We start from the raw sequence: 20,921 nt of genomic DNA, 5'->3' as shown, positions 1-20,921 counted from the left end.
TGATGGATTGTTGTCATGGAACAGTGATATCACAAGCTATAACACATCTGACCAAGTGTAAGAAACAACATTTCAAATGTGGGCTGAAAGTATAAAGTAAAGGGTAATGCTGAACCTTCAAGGCTTTTATACATTGTTACTTTGAATGTGTTATACTTTAGGATTATAATTATGTGATTACAAACCACATTGTTTTCTGATTGTCCAGAAACCTTTTCAAATTATAAAAATAATTTTAGATGCCAGGAATAATGGATATATGTGTATATATATGTGTGTATTATGGCATGCCGTTCAGGAAATTAATCTTTGAATATACTGAATGACACTTTGAATATATTGAATGAAACTCTGAATATATTGAATGAAACTCTGAATATATTGAACGAAACCTTGAATATATTGAATGAAACTGAATATATTGAATGAAACTCCGAATATATTGAATGAAAATCTGAATATATTGAATGAGACCTTGAACATATGGAATGAAACTGTGAATATATGGAATGAAACTGTGAATATATTGAACGAAACCTTGAATATATGGAATGAAAATCTGAATATATTGAATGAAACTCTGAATATATTGAACGAAACATTGAATATATTGAATGAAACTGAATATATTGAATGAAACTCTGAATATATTGAACGAAACCTTGAATATATTGAATGAAACTGTGAATATATTGAATGAAAATCTGAATATATTGAATGAAACTCTGAATATATTGAATGAAACTCTGAATATATGGAATGAAAATCTGAACATATTGAAAGAAACCTTGAACATATGGAATGAAACTGAATATATTGAATGAAACCTTGAATATATGGAATGAAAATCTGAATATATTGAATGAAACTCCGAATATATTGAACGAAACATTGAATGAAACTCTGAATATATGGAATGAAACTGTGAATATATGGAATGAAACTGTGAATATATGGAATGAAACTCTGACTGATGTCAGACTTCACGGAAGTGCCTGCGGCCTTCTTGTGTAACAAGTAGATGCAGCTTCTAGCTGCTAGCTTCATCTCTAATTTCTTCTCATACAGTATTGTCAGTAAAGAACTATGTTCTATGTAAATATATTGTGGAGTCATGGTGTCCTGAACAGAGAAGAAAGTTGCACTCCCTCTGGATTTGTTTTGATGTGAACCTCTCTGAGGAACAAATAATCCTTTGCCTGCCCACAGACAGGTGTATTTTAGTGCAAGCAAGTCCGTAGGTCCATTCTATTTAATTTGTGTTTGTATCAACCACATGGTCAAGTTACACATCGTTATCACCACTTCGTTGAGTGGGGCATCAGAGAGAAAGAGAGAGAGAGCAGCAGTGGTAGAGTGACATAGAGACCGAACAAGGAGATGGAGCAGTGGCGAGACAACTGGTGAATCAGAGAAATATAACATTATATTCGTTTCATAGTGGTTACATAAGCACAAATATACACACCGCCGCACAACCCCACAGGCTGATTGTGTTGCCATATGCGCTGGCTGAGAGCTCTTTAAATGATGTGCAGCCACCGCCTAATCCGAGCACCTCCCACTCTGTCCTCTCCACGTTTGTTTACAACAGGCAGCTGTCAAATGGCATATATTACACCTTTAAATAATGCACTGTCCATTCAAGAAAATGTAAGTTATTAAACCATCAAGGAAGGTCTTTGTCCAGTGGTAATGGAGATTACCTGTGCTATAACATGCATTATATTTCATGTGTATGTATGGTCCCCTTTACACCTGGTATCAAAATGTGTTTTTTTGTGATCAGATTGCAATCAGATGGCACTTGACCACATACATTTACACCTGGTATTTATGTACGTCTTCGGTGTCCACATCTAGCTCCAGTTGCTATCCGATCATGCGCCTTCCCATTGACAGACATTTCCAGCAGCAGACTTTTTTAATGGTTTTTTTTTATGCTGCAGCCAGAAACACAGGCGGACGCTGGGATGTAGTTCACTTGAAAATAATTTATTTTAACACTGTCAAAATATTTATATTAATTCTCTCAGGGCAGCCTATCTATCTTTTTCTACCACTCCTAAAAAGTCTGTCCTCTTGCTTGCTTCCGTTACCATAGCAACCCACCAACCTCACAGAACCAGAGCAGTCTCACCACAGGCGCAGCCTGGTGGCGAAAAACTGTGCAGTGCATCCTATCATGTTACTTTGTCAGTTACTACGTTACTACTGTCTAAATGAATACTGCAGCCTGAGAGAATTAACAACACTGAACACTTCATATCTTCATATCCGGCACTTCATATCTTCATATCATTAGCTTCATATATAAAATCCTCTGAGGCTGGAAGTTTGTGTAAAACACTGTGCTCCACTGTGCAGCCACGAACAGCACACTTTTCCCTCCCCGTTGACATAATACCGCTCTTCCTCCCTCGCCTGCACTCTTACATTTTATAGGGACAAGGTGGAGCTAAAGTGGAGCTATCGAAGTAAACTTACTGGTGGGGTGGTAACATTCGCGGTGAAATGCGCATGTTGCCGTCATAAGCACAGGGAATTCAACATTGCGTGTTTTATCGCCTATACATACACTAAGGGGGACCACGAAAAAAGGACTGAGTATTCTTTTTCCTGAATTTACACAACTTTGGGCTTTTTCTAAAGTGAGCTATGGATAACTCCATTAGCTTCACCCTCGATATATTGTCTTGACAGTGTTATTCTGTTTAATTGCAGGAGAGCAGTCATGGAAAATGGGATGTGGGACAAGGTCAGAGGTGGATGAGAGAGAGTTTTATTTAACTCTCTTTATGCAGGAGAGGTCACCATATCACCAAACACCATCCACAAGGTTATTCAGTTAGAATAACAACTTGGACTGTGTAGATAAGACATGTACAACCCAAGATTATAATTTGAAGTATTGCTGATTTTAAAGTCAATCAACAAGGAATTAATTAATTTATTCATGCTTTAAATATGGGAAAGAATGTCTGATTTTAATAATCTGACAATATGTTCTATATTTCGCTATTACAGAATCACACAATTGAAAGAATTTGGCCAGAAGTGCAGAACCGGATTAACTACCCATAGAAGGTGCCATTGATCCAACTGCTCGATCAGGAGGAGTTGGATATGGAGGACAGCATGACTCAATTCTGTGTGTCAGACTTGATAAGCCAGTTGGCCCAGCTAGGACTGCACCGTGTGGGGCAAGGATGGAATGCACACTGGATTCCAGGTTTGAGTTTGGGTTTGTCTCTCAAGCAAAGATGTGATATATGCCTGTCTGATTGCATACACTTGTGAGGGAAAGTAAATCTGCTCACAATTTCCAAATAACTTTCACCAACCAACTGTAAATGAGTTAAGTCATGAGTGTTCACGCCTCTGCTCTAAAGCCTTTTTACTACTTTATATAGTATTTTATTAAATGTTAGTTTTATTGACAATATTTCTGAAACATGGTTAATAGAATTCTAAATCGTGTTGCAATTAATTCCATGGATGTAAACACAGGAATAAGCTCTTGACAAGCATACCGAACGGGATGGATTTTTTGAATGAACCCTTCAACCCCTAATGTGTAGCAATAAATAAGGACTATTGAAAAAATAAAGAGGCATTTGGTGTCTTCTTTATGACTCAAAATGTATTGAGTTTTAATTTTTACAACAAACAAAAGGCAAAATTAAAATACACAGCTGTATGTGTTGACAATGAAATATCAGAGTAAGGGCACTAGAATAAAACAATAAGGAAAATAATAAGAATAAAATAGAATTATAGGCAAAAGGAAAAATAAATAAATAATAATTAAACAAAATGTATATATGTAACGGGTTGTAAATAGGTTCTGTTAAAATTCCTACACAAATGGGGATAGCACTGGCTTCACTGTCACATTGCGTCACAGTGCCAAAAGTGCTGAATTATGGGTAATCCACAGCAGAACTGTGATAACTGCTGCAGATTTATTATTACCTTAAATGCATTAAAGCCCACCACACCACATTTTATTTTACTGCATTTCTGTTCAGGCTCAGAGTTAAATGCTAATTGTAGCCTTTTCTCCTTAGCTTCTGATGCTACTCCTCCATTCTGACTTGTTGTGTGTTGTGTAGGGTTGTTTATGTCTCCGTCCGTGATGTCGACATACTTTTCCTGATACAGTCTGGTTTCCCCATGAGTAGGTAACTGTTTGTGTTTGATATGTTTATTTTCATTATGTGGAAAATATATAATGTTACTGTGTCAGAGATACACATCCACACACAATGCAGTAAGACAACAACAGTGTGTAGATATTATAACAATGTCTATGTCCCTGTTGTTATCATATTTCATATTTCATTTTTTGGTCTGCCATAACTACATGTTTACAATCATTGTACATTCTTGCACCTTATTACATATGTATATTTACATATGTATATTTATATTTACATTTATACTTATATTTATATATATATATATGTGAATAACTTCATACTTGCACTACTTACTTGTATATTGTTTGTTTTTATCTATTGTTGAGCTGCTGTAACGCCGTTTTCTCTCCACTGTGAGATAAATAAAGCTATCTAATCTAATCTAATCTAAGACTGTTACATAGAGAACCGTCATATACATACACATATTATAAAAAATAAAATAGACCATGACAAGAAAAAATTAGACCATGCGCGACATGTTGAGCAGTCTTTCCAGGAGACTATCAAACCACTGCTGCATTCAATTCAATTCAATTCAATTTTATTTGTATAGTGCCAAATCATAACATACATTATCTCAAGGCAGTGTACATAGACAACATCAAGGAGAGCAGAGAAACCCAATAGTTCACACAATGAGCAAGCACTAGGCATCAGTGGAGAGAAAAACTCCCTTCTAACAGGAAGAAATCTCTGACGGAACCAGGCTCCCCCAGGGGGACAGAAAGGACAAGAGGGAGATGAGGTAGAGACAGAAGAGAGAGAGACCAGGAGCAGATACACAACAACTGTATCAAGTTACAAGTTTATACAGGACAGTTCTGAGTCAGTGATGACATGTTTATAGAAATACAATGTAATTAATATAAGCAGCATAATAATAATGGGGATGATATGTATGATAATAATAGCCTCGGAAACTGGATCTGGATCCTGCAACCTGCAAGATAAGGACACAGAGAGAGAGAGAGGGAAGGAAGGAAAGACACAAACTAGGGAGAGAAAGAGACAAGGTTAATGACATATAAAAAGTCATATTCATACCCTGAGTGTGAGAGAGTGAATGTGCGTGCACCACAGGAAATTCTCCCAGCAGTCTAGGTCTATAGCAGCATAACTAAGAGCTGGCCCAGGTTTCCCTGAACCAGCTCTAACTATAAGCTTTATCAAAAAGTAAAGTTTTAAGTCTAACTTTAAATACAGAGAGGCTCCGCCTCCCGAACTGTCATTGGGAGCTGGTTCCACAGGAGAGGAGCCTGGTAACTGAAGGCTCTGCCTCCCATTCTGCTCTTACAGACTCTGGGAACCACAAGTAAACCTGTATTTTGTGACCAAAGTGGTCTGTTAGGGTGATAAGGTAAGACTAAGTCTTTCAGGTATGAAGGGGCCTGACCATTAAGTGCTTTGTACGTGAGGAGGAGGATTTTAAATTGAATTCTAAACTGTACGGGGAGCCAGTGTAGAGAAGCTAACACTGGAGTTATGTGGTCTCTCTTTCTAGTTCCTGTCAGAACTCGTGCTGCAGCATTTTGAATTAACTGAAGTGTTCTAACAGACTTGTTGGAACATCCTGATAATAAGGAGTTACAGTAATCTAATCTAGATGTAACAAAAGCATGAACTAGTTTTTCCAGACATGGCGATGTCATCTAAAGTGACAATGTGATCAGAAAGGTGTTTAGGGCCGAGTATAATGAGCTCAGTTTTTCCTGAGTTTAAAAGTAGAAAGTTACAGGTCATCCAGGACTTAATGTCTCTGAGACATTCCTGGAGTTAAACAACCTGATTTATTTCATCCGGCCTCATTGATAAATATAGCTGTGTGTCATCTGCATAACAATGAATGTGTATGTTGTACTTTCTAATAATGTTCCCTAGAGGAAGCATATATAAGGTAAAAAGTATAGGCCAAAGCACTGAGCCTTGTGGAACTCCACAATTAACTTTTGTTTGTAGTGAGGCTTTATCATTAACGTGAACAAACTGGAATCTATCAGATAAGTATGATTTAAACCAGCAGAGGGCAGCACCTGTGATACCAAGAGTCTGCTCCAATCTCTGCAGTAGAATATTATGATCAATGGTGTAAAATGCAGCACTAAGATCTAACAGGACAAGTAAAGAGACTAGACCATTATCTGAAGCCAAGAAAAGGTCGTTACTAACTTTAACTAGTGCTGTTTCTGTGCTATGGTTTAATCTAAAACCTGACTGAAAATCTTTAAACAGGCCATTAATGCGCAGATATTCACAAAATTGATTAGCAACTGCCTTTTCTAAGATTTTAGAAACAAAGGGAAGATTAGATATAGGTCGGTAAACAGCTAAAATATCTGGGTCAAGGGTCGCTTTTTTGAGAAGGGGTTTAATAACTGCTATTTTAAACGTATAGGGCACATATCCATTTATTAATAATAATAATAATAATAATAATAAGGATAGATTTTACTTACTTCTAGCTTTTATTTGCACCCAAATGTTTAAATGCACTTATTGTAAGTCGCTTTGGATAAAAGCGTCTGCTAAATGACATGTAATGTAATGTAATGATTAATTTGAGTTAATATAGAGCTGTTAATTAAAGGAAACACATCTTTAAACAGTTTGGTGGGAATAGGATCTAACTGACAGGGTGGCACAGAGTTAAATAAAGGTTGCACTGTCTCTTCGGATGTATTAATATTATTATCAGACAGGCACCAGCTGTAGCTGTATTTTTCATTTATGTCATTGTAGTTCATTATTTTACAATTAAATGTGAGTAAATAATGATCAGTAAGGAGAGGGTTTTGAGGAAATATATTTAAGTTATCAATATCAATACCATAAGTTAAAACAAGATCGATGGTGTGACTAAGACAATGAGTTGGTTTATTAACGTGTTAAATAAAACCAATTGATTCCAACAGTGAGTTAAATGCGCAGCTAAGACTATCACGGTCAACATCTACATGGATGTTGAAATCCCCTACAATTATGATTTTATCTGTCTTAAGCACCAACTCAGATAAGAACTCAGAGAACTCTGATAGGAACTCTGAATAAGGTGCAGGTGGACGATAAACTGTGACTATCATAATTGGTTTCTGTGATTTCCAACTAGGATGAGATAGATTAAGAATAAGGCTTTCAAACGATGTCCTGGTTTGGGCTTGGGATTGATTAATAATCTAGTATTATAAATGGCTGCTACACCTCCTCCTCGGCCTGAGCTTCTAGGAATATGGGTATTAGCCTGAGTGGGTGGAGTTGACTAATATTTAGATCAATGTAATCTTCATGTAACCAAGTTTCAGTTACACAGAATAAATCAATACAATTGTCAGTAATGAGATAATTTATTAAAACAGATTTTAATCTTTATTAAATTAGAATGTCTAACTCCTCTTCTGTTTGACATTGATTTATTTCATTTTAATCATTGTCCAATGTGAGCTTGAGGTAGTCCAGTAAACAGACCCAAATCACCTCCACCCTCTTTTCTGTGACAGCCCCCCAAGAACAAGCCACAATGATCAGAGTGTACACATACCTTTTAGCTACCTTGTAAAGAATACAATCTTAAGAACTTCCCCATTTCTTATTATATTTATTTCTTATTATGTCGTTTATCATACTATAGGACATTCTTACAAAAGCTGCCACCTTGCCTAGCCCTGTAAGCCATTCCTGAAACAATGGCCTTCTGCATCTTTCCATTTGGTGTCTTCTTAACAAACACCCTTCAGTAGACCGGGCTTCACTCACCACACAGTCAGTACTGTCAAGTGGAGACGATTGGGCATGAGTTTTTCAAATAAAAAAATAATTTAAGTGTCCATTTGCATGGAGTGTGTATTGGTCACAAGAGTGAGATGTGGCCTAATCTGAACGCAGTGTTCAAAAGAAAACAACATTCAAATTATTAAATTATTATAAAATTGTGTTCAGTAAAAAAAAACTAAGAAAAACTGGAAAGATTAAGTTTTTATGTAAATACGGTGGATAATAATCATATTGATGTTTCTGAACATTCAAATTCTGAACAACACGAGTTCGCTTTTTCTCTAGTTAATTTGATATAGTGCTTTATGGTAAATATTTAACCTACCATAACTGATTAGGGGTCCGGACATTATACAGTACACCCTTATGGCATGTCTTATGGCATGACAGCGTTAAAATGATCTCCCAATGGGGTCAACATCCTGTATGCTCTGTCTGACACGCCATCGTTGAATTTGTATGTTGCGTGATCTAAGGCTCCCAAGCACATATGATCCTCTGCATTTGGAGTATGTATGCCAAAACTGAGTACGCCAATGGTTGCACTCCCAATAATTGTCTATGTCTATAGAGTTTTTTTGATGACTGATTCCGAAGCATGATGCAATTCTCTGCCAGTTCATTCCAATGAATACACAGTAAGATATCTGCTGTGATGTTATACTGTGGCCTGGGTTGCCAGTTAAAGTAGTTGGAGGTACCAACATATTGAAATCAGTGGATCTCTGTTTGTTCTCATGTTCAGTGAGCAGGGAACAAAAGTGTCTATATAAGGCCTCTAAAATACTGACAAACCCCCAATTATTTGGCTCATCTGCAAATCTTGACACAGAAAGATATGCTTCCACAACTTAAGAAATCTAAATCTTCTACTTTATTCCCTTAGGGAAATTATTTCTCTGCATTTGACCCATCCTAGAATTAGGAGCAGTGGGCTGCCACACTGAGTACTGTAGTGCCCGGGGAAGCAATGGGGTACCTTGCTTAGGGGCACCCCAGCCCTTTTGACCTGGTGGGGACAAGCCAAGTTCCCTTTCCACTTGGCCACGGGCTGTACCCAAAAGAAATGGGTAATTTCCTTTCCTTTCACCTCAATTAATAAAGATTGGACTTGAAAAATAAAAAGATGCAAAAAGATCATTGTCCAAGTCCACTGCTTTATGGTTTGATGATTTTCAGGCAGGGGATGCCAATTTCCTGTGACTTCCTGTTTGACTTAATGATGGAGGCCTTCCTTTCTAACAGAAATGCAAGGCGTATGTGTATGTGTGTACAAAGTAAGGAAGTGTATATAAGAGGTGTGTTTTAAGTACCTGAAAGGTAACATAGTGTATGTGAGATCTAAAAAAAATGAATGTGAGAGCCAAAAATAGAGAACGTGAGGGCTAAAAAAAAAGTGAATGTAATAGCTAAAAAGCTGTGAGAGGTGTGATTTGTGTATGTGCAAAGTAACACAACACTTTGACACACAAAGTAAAAACAATTTTTTTATTAAGCAACATATACCAAAGTGACAATCTTAGGGAAGGCTGCATGTGATGCTTACAAACATGTGGGTAACCATAGACAATTTGATGTCAAAGTTTACTGATGTACTGAATCTAATGATCAAGTTTGTAAATGTATTTCCCACAAAAGACAGACAAAATATGTAGTTCAACTATAAATTATCAAAATGTGCATTTAAAATGTTAAACATATTATGACAAAAAAAAAAAATGCATGAGCTTAGTGAATCTAAAAGGCACTGTACCTTTAAAAAATGTCAAATTAGTAAATTGGTTATTAATAAATGTAAAACTGATTACTCATTTAAAAATGTGGGCGCTGGAAGCAGAGAGGAACATGAGGACATATGTCAATGTGGCTAAATTTCTCCCAGACAGGTATTCAATTAAGGGGAGACAAAGCTCAGCAATATTTTAAATTTGGATCATGGTACGCATTTTAAACACCAGTGGACAAATATTCCCATATCTTACACGTAGCTCTGTTCCAACAATCACAAGAACATCAAATAAAGATTTGCCAGTTTTGTGTTGAGAAGTTCAGTGAAAACTACTTCTGGTTTGTAAATTCTACATGACAAAAGTAATTACAAATGTAAATGAGTTCATAGTATTCACAGGGAAGGGAATCTTAATACACCATGATAGAAAGATACTTTACAACAGCTTCTGCTTTGTGTAAAAAACAAAACAAAAAAAGAGACAAACACAATGCACAGAGTAAGTAGAGTTAGGTTATACTAGAAAAAAGAAAGATAAGTCAATAAATGCAATGTAAATTTGAATGTCTAAAAAGTTTTATCAAGACACAACAGTGGCTGAAAAATGCTGTCTGTTGAGCTTTGACTGCCTTTGCACAGAAAAAAAAAAAAAACTCCATGTACCCTTTTGCGCCACAGTAGTGGTGGTGTACTAGATATGACATCCTGTATTTACAACCAGATGCACAATTTCAACACAACTTAGCTCTCTTGGGAGGCAGAAAACGATCACAACCTATATAAACATACATACACAGGGCCTGAGGCTAAAATGAGTCACAGCTCATTTAATAACATCTTATTTCTAGCTGGAGTAAATAAGAAATCCACTCAATCGAAAATCTGGATAAATACAAGCTCAAAGCCATTTAAAACCCAAGGTGTTCTCCTGTATTGACCTCTTCTTGAAGACTACACCACAAATGATGACTTCTGTTTAAATTCTCCCTGAAAGCAAACAAATGATATCAAATTAACATCCCCAAATCAGAAAAATCAAGCTCGACAACAATATTAAGTTTAGACAGGCAGGTTAATCCTTACATCATCATCTTCACCGCCATACAATGATGGAGGCTGGTAGACCACGTTCGGTTTTGGTTTACTGTAGGACAAAAACAATAAACATCGAGGCAGTGACAACAGAAAGCATAAGAATTTATACATGTACAATAATTCAATAAATAGGGGGAAACATTATCTTACCTTTCATCTTTCTCTGTAAAAGGAAAAAAGGTAAAGGGAAATAACATCAGTTAGATCAAGTACATGTACATATTCTAACTGTCACTTCTATGAGGCAGGATAATGATAATGGGACAAAGATGAACAAATGAGACTGCATTTTCTCTTGGTTTGAAATGGTTTGTATTTATAAAGCGTTTTTCTAGTCTTGATGATCCCTCAACGCCGCTTTACGCTACAGTTTTATGGAATTAGTTTTGTGTCAATATTTTCAAACAACACTTCACGAATCAAACAACACTTTCATAACACTGGAAGTTGTCACGGGCTTAGACTCGTTCTAAACTCGTTCCCCGTCATCCGACAAAATACTTGTATCGAATGTTTATAATCTGACAAACGTTAGATATTCACATTACATTTATTTTGTCAGATGTTGACAGGGAAAACATGGGGAACGAGTTCCAGACGGACAGCGACTCCAAGCCTGTGACGACTTCCGGTCCATTGAGCTGTCACTCCAAAACTAAGTAGCTAAGGCCCGCCCACAAACAAAAAACTATGGCACACAGAACAAATCAGGGCGCGCAAAGAACTAGTTTATTTCCAAAGAATAAAAAACAATATTTTTGAATGATTAAATCAATATTTTTTTTGCTTCTTAAAAAGTGTTGTTTGAAAATGTTGACACAGATCTAATTCCATACAGTTTTGCCATTCACCCATTTAGTCATTAGTTCATACAGCACATTGGATACATTTGATGCCCAACAGTGTAATTCTGTTATTATGATTATTATTATTATTATTATTATTATTATTATTATTATTATTAATAATAATAATAATAATAATAATAATAATAATAATAATAATATTAAGCCTGCAACGATACCGCATATCGACAACCGAAATCGCGACACAAACCTGTGTCGTGGTTGGAAAATGCAGAACTGTGACATGAGTTTGTGCTTCCAATCCAGACACAGCCCTATGAGCTGTCATTGCAACTAAACTTTTTAAAACTACTATTTAATTTTTTTTTTTTTTTTTTTTAAACCGTAAGCTTATGCAAGTTGAAGATACATTTTCTCATCAAGCCTCCTCCAAGTGTGTGTCCTGTGACTACGTTTCCAATCATATGTCGAGTAAGCAAAGGTTTGGCTACCGCTATAATCCTGAAATTGCAGTTCCTTTACCCCTCCTGCTGCAGTCTACTCTGCCAAATTATTATTTCACATGAAGTTACCTGCCAATTCAGACCGGGTTTTTCCATGGCACTGCATAATTTGTTCACTTATTTTGTGGTTTGTGTGGTCAATGTTTACATATTTGTGGTTTATGGCACAGACAGAAAGTTTGCTTAAATCATCTCCACAATGGAGATTAGTTCTGTTTTTTTTTGGGTTTTTTTTAAACAGTATTTTGTGAGAAACAAGACAAATGTTTCTTTGTTTTTAGTTTTGTGTGTGGAAAATATGATTTTTCAACAATAATTTATGTAATTTACTTTGTTACAGAATGTAGAAGTTTTATTTATTTTGCTTACAATGTTTGTTAAATGTATTAAGTGCTTTAATAGTCCAGTTTTTTTTTAATTTTTTTTTTTTAATCTCTCTTTTTTCTTCAAACACCCCCCAAAAAACAAATAAATAAATGGAACTGTGCATCGAAAATCCAGATATGAACCGAATCATGACTTTGGTGCTTGGTTACAGGCATAGTAATTATTAATTTGTGGAAATGGCAACATGGACGACTGGAATGCTAATGCTCCTGATAAATGCTATGATTTAAATATGATGTTGAAAACTCACTGGGCAGGTATCCTTTCTTGTGTGCATACCAAAGTCCAAATCCCAGGAGGGCCAATAGCAGCAGAGCCACAATTACGCCAGCAACAATTCCTCCTGTGTTTACGTCACCTTAAAGACAAAAGATGAAATTAGTGTTACTGTTGAGCCCCCATTTGAACCCATTTCTCAAACCTCTCAATGTTCTGTCTTTCAAATAAGCGCTCCTCTTAGACCTGACATCAGCTAAAAGAGTGAGTGATCTCTGTGCTCTGTCTCTCCCTTCATCCTGCCTGATCATCGGGGAGGATGGGAACTCAAATTAGATGGAGGAGGCAGCTCATCGACTATTTGAATGAGATACACGAGTTGGAGGAACATCATCAGCAGCTCAGGAAGGGAAGACAGCAACTTGAGCTGGAGGCTGAAATGACAGCCTCAGCTGCTAAAATAATAAGTCTTCAAGCTTCTGGCAGCAAAAGCGTTTCTAAGTCTCCATCAGATGTGCTGAATTTGTAGCTATAAATAATAACAAAACAGAATTTAATTAAATCTCTCAACCATATTGCAAAAGGGCTGAGCTGATGTTAAACGTGACGTCGACAGACTGCAGGCCACTGATTGGCAGAGAGTGTAATCACCACGTGCAAGTCCGACACAGGAATCAAACTGAACAATGCCGAACTGTCAGTTAAAGAAATCCTGAAAAAATGAGTTAATCTACAACATTTATCAAGGAAATATCTAAAATCTATATATTTGACAGAGGAGTCTGGTGTTTTTAGTAACAGCACTGCCAGTGATCATGAGCCCCATCATAACCCTTTCTACTGTCTTTTAATTTAGCGACAGTGTCAGATGGAGTCATGCACATGCATGGTCATGCAGGGAGTACTGAAATAAAAAGAACTGCTTTGCTCGTCACAAGTTTGTATATGTAAAACCACATCACCGCATTTTCGTGTAGCTGTGGTACGACTTTGGTTCAACTCCACCCACGTTGAGGCCGTACTAAAAGCACCATTTATGTTTATAAAATGAAACAACCTTCAAATATGAACAAAGAATATCACTAAATCTCTTGTCTAACAGCAACACTCACTAACTCTACCTGCTTGAAGCATCTCAGTATTTGATGGAATTGAATACAGAGCTTTTGTGCATGGTGTGGAGGAGAAAGCCAGCAGAGAAGAAGACTAACCCTTTTTTAAGCAGTTCACTCGTGGCAGCCTCATACAAATTCATACGAAGCCGTCCACCTTCTTTGAGCATGAAGTTAAGATCATGACTCATTTATTTTTGGTGATAATCAAGACTCTACATCCCTGAGAACAGGGATCAGGAATGTGAATGAATCCCTGGATAAAAATGCCTGCCTAAAACATGGGTGAAGAAACAGGTTTGCTTACATAATAAAGCTTACACACAGGGTGGACCAATCTGGAATAGAAATCAAGGAAAAACTTGCTGTACTTGCTTTCAGTGCGATCACTGGTGGACTGTACACAGCTTAACAGAAATAAATGGAAAATGGAAAAGGGGATTTCCTTCACCTGTCTGCACTGGACATACAAGTAAGGACTGCGATGGACATCTTACTTCTGTCCAAAGTTATCCTACTGTGCTTCATGTCAACCAACAAGCGACTAAAGAAATGGCAAGGTGGTTATGGAAAATGTGGACATACAGGGGCTGGAGAGAAAGTTTCCCATCAATTCTTCCTGTCAAAGTTGCTTATATATTCTGTTATTTTTGCTCCATTTGACAAAAAAAAAATCATTAAAGCTGAAAAGATCATGAACATCATGATTTCCATGTTTGGTAAACACTGATCAGCATTTTTCAACATTTTCCTACATTTTACGGACAAAAGAATACTTGATTAATCAAGAAAATAATCAACAGATTACTCCATTCTAAAAATAATCGTAAATTGCAGCCCGACACGATCTATATTGCAGAAGCTTTCCTCAATATAATAACAAGACACACTCGATAGAACTTGGATAGAACTAATTTTATCCACTTTCTGACAGCAAACCCGAATGACAATGAGAAAATGCTTTGAACCAATCACATGTAGGTTGGCACACACAGTCAACCTCTTTCTATCTTTTGTATTTCATATAAGAGTAAAGGGGAGCATAAAGCTTTTTTTTTTATCTAATTTTGTTGTTATGACTGGGACTGTGTACTTACCTCACTTCAGTCAAGGCATTGCAATTGTATAGATTAATATTCATGCTTCAAAGAATATATCAATTAAGAATCTATGAAAATATTCAGGAGGATCTCATCGAACATATCAGACAACGAGGGTTCATGCCCCCCATCTGGTGCAGACAGACAAGCTTTTTTTTGTGCACCGCTCCTGCACTGTGCGCCTCTCCGTCTCCAAGCGGGCTCTCGAAACGTCCTGTTTCGGTCGTTTTGTTACGATGTTTCTAAACGTTTTAGTGGCCGAATTTATGGTGCATCTCTAAATAATTCCTCTTCCACTCAACGTTCATCAACTCAGACACACTTTTGAAATTAAAGTGAAAAACACTTACGGACTTGCATCTTAGCTTCTTTACTGCGCTGCGGAGGACCAGCGTCATTGTACGCCTCACAGTAGTACTGACCTGAGTCCATCTTGGTCACTCTGGGAAACTCCTGAGCAGACAAATAGGGCACATTTTTACTTTGATTAAGAACTATATTTGAAAGCCAAAACATCAATGATGTGATGATGTGTAGCTGACCAGGTTGCCGTTCTCTGTGTTTAGATGGTAGGTGGCATTTTTGAAGCCAGAAATCTTGCTTGGATCCGGAGGCAGAAGTGTGCCGTCTTTGTACCACCTGTAGTTGGGAGGAGGTGAGCCAATGTTGTCATGGCAGGACAAGCGGGCTGTCTTACCCGTTGTCACAGTGGGAGGGACCCTACACACAGGCATAGATGGAGGCACTGCAAGAAATATTGTTCAGTTCTGAGCTGATCTGTTCATGTACATAATGGCACATAAATCCAGGACATAGTTTTCATCAAACAGTACAAAAGGAGTTTTACTGTGATCTCTTACCCAAAACAGTCACCTTCACTCTGGTTTCCCCAAACTGACCATTGCCCGACACTTCACAGTCATACACTCCAGTATCTTTAGGGGTCATTTTCGAGAATCTAATGTTGCTTCCATAAATCGTCACACGGTTGGAATATGTTTCTGTGGAAAAAGTTGAGTATGTAACAGAATACAGGTTTATATCGAAGCTGTGTTGCATCTCAAAATGTTTGTCATCATTACAAAATGTTTGGAATTGTTTAATCACATCTACATCATAAAACACATTGACAGGCACAAATATATGGTCATAAACACAAACTTGTTTGGCTGATATATGTAGTTCTGTCAAGTAAATTAAGTAATTTAAAACTGTCTAATAAATCATAAGTAGAGCTGGGTATCAAACTTGTTACCTTTGAGGTAACGACTAAACATCCTTTTTATTGCCCAATATCAAAAGATCTGTTCTATATACATTTTCAATACCTAAAGGGTTAATGTCATCAAGGTCAGTGAGCCAGTAAGCATGCAGCATGCTGTTCGACTGGGATCTTATGATGCCAACAACATAAACTGGGTTATTTAGGTCTCTTCATTGAGACGAGGATCCTTTTTAACTAAAGTAAATCTTGATTTATTAATTAAAATATGAATTGCATGTGGAAGAACAACGCTATATCACCAAATCGATATTTTAATCCACCCCTAGTTTGAAGGCACATGCAGACAGTTAACTAAAAGGTTTAAATATATGGTATGATCAACAGTACTGGATCAAATTGAACCTACATATAGTTGGCTAAATCCATAAAATTGCCTGGCAGAACAGCTAAATTGTCTCTTTTTTTCCCTCTTCACAGGGCAATTACAGATTTTATTGTTTACGTGCATGTTTAAAGGATTAAACGGACTGAAACAACACTGTGGGGACGGTTAACCCTATTACGGCCATCAAGATAATGAGGTTGCCTGGATTTATATTGATTTTATGGCTTTAGTATTGCCAAACAATGTTCAGTGAGTGAGTGTTTCTTTTTCCAGGATAACTTTCACTTTCGATATCTGGCAGTTATTCAACCGTTTAGGAATATGGTACTGATAAGCTGGTGTCAAACGTCTTGACGTGCTGGTGAATCTTATTTGTGATTGGATGGTCGTTCCACGGAAGTATATGTAATGAGATTTTGAAAGTATATGGGCACAAAGCTCTATTTCTCTGCTTTCGGGTGTCCATCCATCCGTCCGTCCATCCGTCCATCTCCTAACTTTTTATAGCGTGGCACACCCTGGACAGATCGCCAGTCCATAGTTTTTTTTTATTTTCTACATGCCACAAACGGTCTAGAAGTTACAGTAATCAAAAGTACGTATGCTAAATCCTGTCAGTGACAACAGGATGGTCACAGAGGGGTTTAATGTGTTTTTTTTTAGGAAACAACTAAAGTCTGTAGAGAGACTAGAGTCTGTAAATATATCATGTCGCGGAAAATAAATAATAATAAAGTAAGAAACATTTTTACCATTATGTGCTATGCAATTTTTTGTGAAAATAGATTTCATAAAAGTTGTATCCAAAATAAGCACCGTTCAGGATTCGGCATTGAAGTCCAGGTATCGATTGAATATTTTAAATCAATACCAAGCCCTACATCTAAGCAAAGGGAACACCTAAATTAATAGATAGTGGATGAGCTGACTCAAATCAAAATATCTCTTTTACTCTTTTAAGGGGTTTTTGAGATATCCACCTAGCTAAAAGATCAATAGACAAATAGATTAAAACTAAAACCTCCTTGGTGAAGGTGAAAACAAAGAAAAGGAGAGAAAAAAATGTATACATGCTACAGAAATGATTATCTACTTACGTGTTGGTTGACCATTAAAAACCACATATGTTTGTGAGCCTGCTAGGTTTTTGAATTTCCACTCAACTCTGGCCTCTGAACCAAAGTCTGCCGAGTAAGTACATGTCAGGTCAGTGCCTGAAATATCAGAAATAACAGAAATCACAATAAAGAACACACCACTTTCCTGTGATGACATTTCACTGCCTCAACTGCAGGTGCCACCTATTTTAAACAACTGCTACTACAACACTTTGACTTCTGACTTATTTTAATGGTAAACAAAAGTCATCGTTTGTTATGTACATCAGTTTTGACACGAACAACAAAAACATTAAATCACAAGTTGAAATGACTAAACAGACTCGACTGTAAACATAACAGTGGCTAATTGCCCATAATTTCCTGAGAGAGTTTAAAAAAACAAAAATTTATTAAAAGCTGAAGGCTGAAGAACAAGTTATACCCTTTCTCACCACATAAGAATTAAATCATAGGATCGTAAGATCTTTGAAGTTAGTGTAGTCAAACATAAACAGCAGACGAAGAAAAAACACCTTTTTAGCACAATGACTACAATCCTGGTTTTATATTTGTTAATCGTCTTTTTTTTTTAAACATTTTATGAAACGTGCCTTTCAACCATTTCATACAGATTCTCTCTGATTTGATATGACATTATTGGTGCTGTTCAACTAAATCATAAAAACAAAATTACTTACATTTAAATACTAAAACTGAATTTAGGCCTAACCTAATTCAAAATAAATTCAAAAAATAACCATTGCCTTTAGGTTGTATATCTTAACTTTAAGGCTTGACATAAGCCTTACTTAAAAATACTAAAGTCACAGGATTAAACACAAAAACCATAACAAAACCACACAGCTTCAAGTAGAGTTTTTGCAACAAAATGAACAACAACATCTTGGCAATTAATGATTATTCTGGTCGCCCAATGTTTAGTCAGCCATAAGGGGGCAACTCCTTTTAATGCTCATTAAAATACTTAATACCTCTTACTATAGTGTCATGACTCACCTTCATTCTCCCTCACCTGCACCTCAGCATTTTTGGTAGTGACTGAATAGCCATTAACACCTGGAAAGACAGACAATAAAATCATGCCGCTCATTAGGATGAAAACCAACATGCTGCAAGCACAAGTGACAGGCAAAGGACACTCAGGGTTTCCTCTGCATTCCTCACCACAGCAGAATTATTACTGCCACACCGTCAGAGTTTGGGAACACTCACTCACAGAAGGTCTGTCTGCCTTATACTCCCACCTCCCTGGCCCCTGAGTTGATAGAACCTTTTGTAAATTTAGCTATGTTCTAGAGAGACTATTAAAAATTATATTATTTATAAATACAGATTACAGATTTATAAATAATATTACATATACCCGCGCAATATCGGTCCTTGCACGCATAATAAACAACCGCACGCAGTTCAGACAGCTGCGAATGAGAAACGACGAAGCTGTGCGCGGTTGGTGGCTGCACCGCGCGCGCACAGTTCAGCTGTTTCACTGCTTCTGCTTTGCGTGCGATGCGGTCGCGTGCGCTGCGGTCACGTGCGCGCCGCGCTCGCGACTGAAGTCTGCTCTCGAAGTTGAAATCTGCTTGGGCGAATCGACCAGACTTTCGACAGTTTGGGGGTAGAAACCAATGCCCTCTTATGATTGGTCACGTTCAGTGCGATCACAACCACATGGAACGTCTCGTGTTTGATTGACAGCTATCACGATAAGACGTCAGGAGCGGAGAGGTAAAGTGAATCACAACAAGAATTTGTAATGTTTATAAAATGGCTGACTCAAAATAAACAATTGCAAATTTAACGACTGAACATGAGAACAGCATGATATTACTACAGTGGCTGAGATACATTTTATTCAATTTTAAAACTTTTCTCTTTCTTATTTATAGGGAAAACATGGAGTTATTTTTTTATTTCGGATCATATTGACACATTTGCTTTTTCAGTTACCCACGTTTTATTTTAACAAACAAACTTTTCTGATATTTGGCTCAAACCGAAAAACAAATAAAAAAAATTCACCTCTTTTTGTTCTTTATTTTAACGGGCTGAAATAAATAATTGAATGAATGGATGACACATGGACCATAAAACCATCCGACTGCATTTAGCTTCTTTGGGGTTAAAAAATCTACCCGTGTGTTATACTAAAACTATGATCAAAGCTCATCATAGAGGTATTTACAAACTAATATTCTGCATTTATAGCACTTGAGATCAATAAACACCTAAACCGAGAGCATGCTCATTGAGTTTGAGGGCGTGGAAAGACAAAAAATGTCCCTTGTCCCTGTTTACACAGACAGAAAACAGTGAAACCACAAACAACTGACTGAAACTGACATGCCCTGCTACAACTGACCGTAAAGCATCTACTACATTTACATTACGTTCAATCACTTAAGCAATTGAGTGTTTGGAGTTATGTGATTCAACTAATGCATTGTTATTTGATGAGTCAGAGAGGGTTCAAGCACAAAGAACAATGGTGGGAGTCTCAACTGTGTGCAGTCTCACTGTAGGCCTATGTGTAACCCCAACTTATAAATTAACAATTATAATATGTGCTGCACACAGTAGCAGCAAGCAACATTGTTTAAGAGTTCGAACACAGTTCGCATAACATAAATAATGACAATGGAGAAACAATGGGACATTCAGTGTGCTCAGTATTGGAAATCATACCAACTATTGGTCTATTACTTGATTTTAAAGACCTCAGCGAATGCAGAAAATATGCGGAAACTGGTAGTACACAAATACAAACTCTTCCGTAAAAATATAATGATATTAAAATGAGCTTATATACCTCGCAAACTCACACAAACGCACAGATAGCAGAACGTGAAGAGCAGGCCAAAAAAATCACCAGGCTACAGCGGCTCCACGTCCATATTTACAGGTATTATATCCACAACCACAACTAGGCTACTAACAGTAAACCACCATTGTTGTCGACGAGGGAAACAGTAGGCGATAACACTATTTTAGTTTTTGTTCACAAAGAAACACAATCTTATTGACAAATTCGCTCACCTGTCGCTGCCCAGAGGAACAAAGTCACCGAAACCAACACACTGTGTACCAACATGTTTGTGTTGCACGACGTGGCTCCTCTTAAATAACACTCCTGGAACAACGAGAGAAACACTCACGCTGCTTGCGTCGAATAAAAACCACGTATATGATAATATACCCCACTTCTGAGCAACAGTATCGGTGTTGCCACCTGTGACTCGGCGTACCTACACGGAAAGAGTCCGTCTGAGTTA

At 37.1% G+C, this 20,921-nt stretch overlaps 1 protein-coding gene across 2 annotated transcripts; it reads right to left on the bottom strand.

Moving 5' to 3' along the window:
- Window positions 1–9,444: 9,444 nt before the first annotated feature.
- On the bottom strand, window positions 9,445–20,921 carry LOC131458420 (junctional adhesion molecule A-like). 2 transcript variants are annotated; one of them, XM_058627516.1, is made up of 10 exons: window positions 20,686–20,921; window positions 18,646–18,705; window positions 17,626–17,742; window positions 15,779–15,919; window positions 15,461–15,663; window positions 15,269–15,371; window positions 12,741–12,848; window positions 10,945–10,957; window positions 10,783–10,843; window positions 9,445–10,686 (listed from the first exon to the last, which is right to left on the bottom strand). In XM_058627516.1, exons 1-10 carry the CDS (start codon window positions 20,738–20,740, stop codon window positions 10,651–10,653), a joined length of 897 nt encoding a protein of 298 aa, XP_058483499.1. In that variant the 5' UTR covers window positions 20,741–20,921; the 3' UTR covers window positions 9,445–10,650. The 2 variants fall into 2 exon arrangements, with proteins under 2 accessions (XP_058483499.1, XP_058483497.1); XM_058627514.1 differs by lacking the exon at window positions 10,945–10,957.

The sequence above is a fragment of the Solea solea genome, chromosome 4, assembly GCF_958295425.1.
Source record: "Solea solea chromosome 4, fSolSol10.1, whole genome shotgun sequence".
Classification (NCBI taxonomy): domain Eukaryota; kingdom Metazoa; phylum Chordata; class Actinopteri; order Pleuronectiformes; family Soleidae; genus Solea; species Solea solea.
Note: the sequence above shows the minus strand (reverse complement) of the source record. Positions and strands in the feature narration are given on the sequence as shown.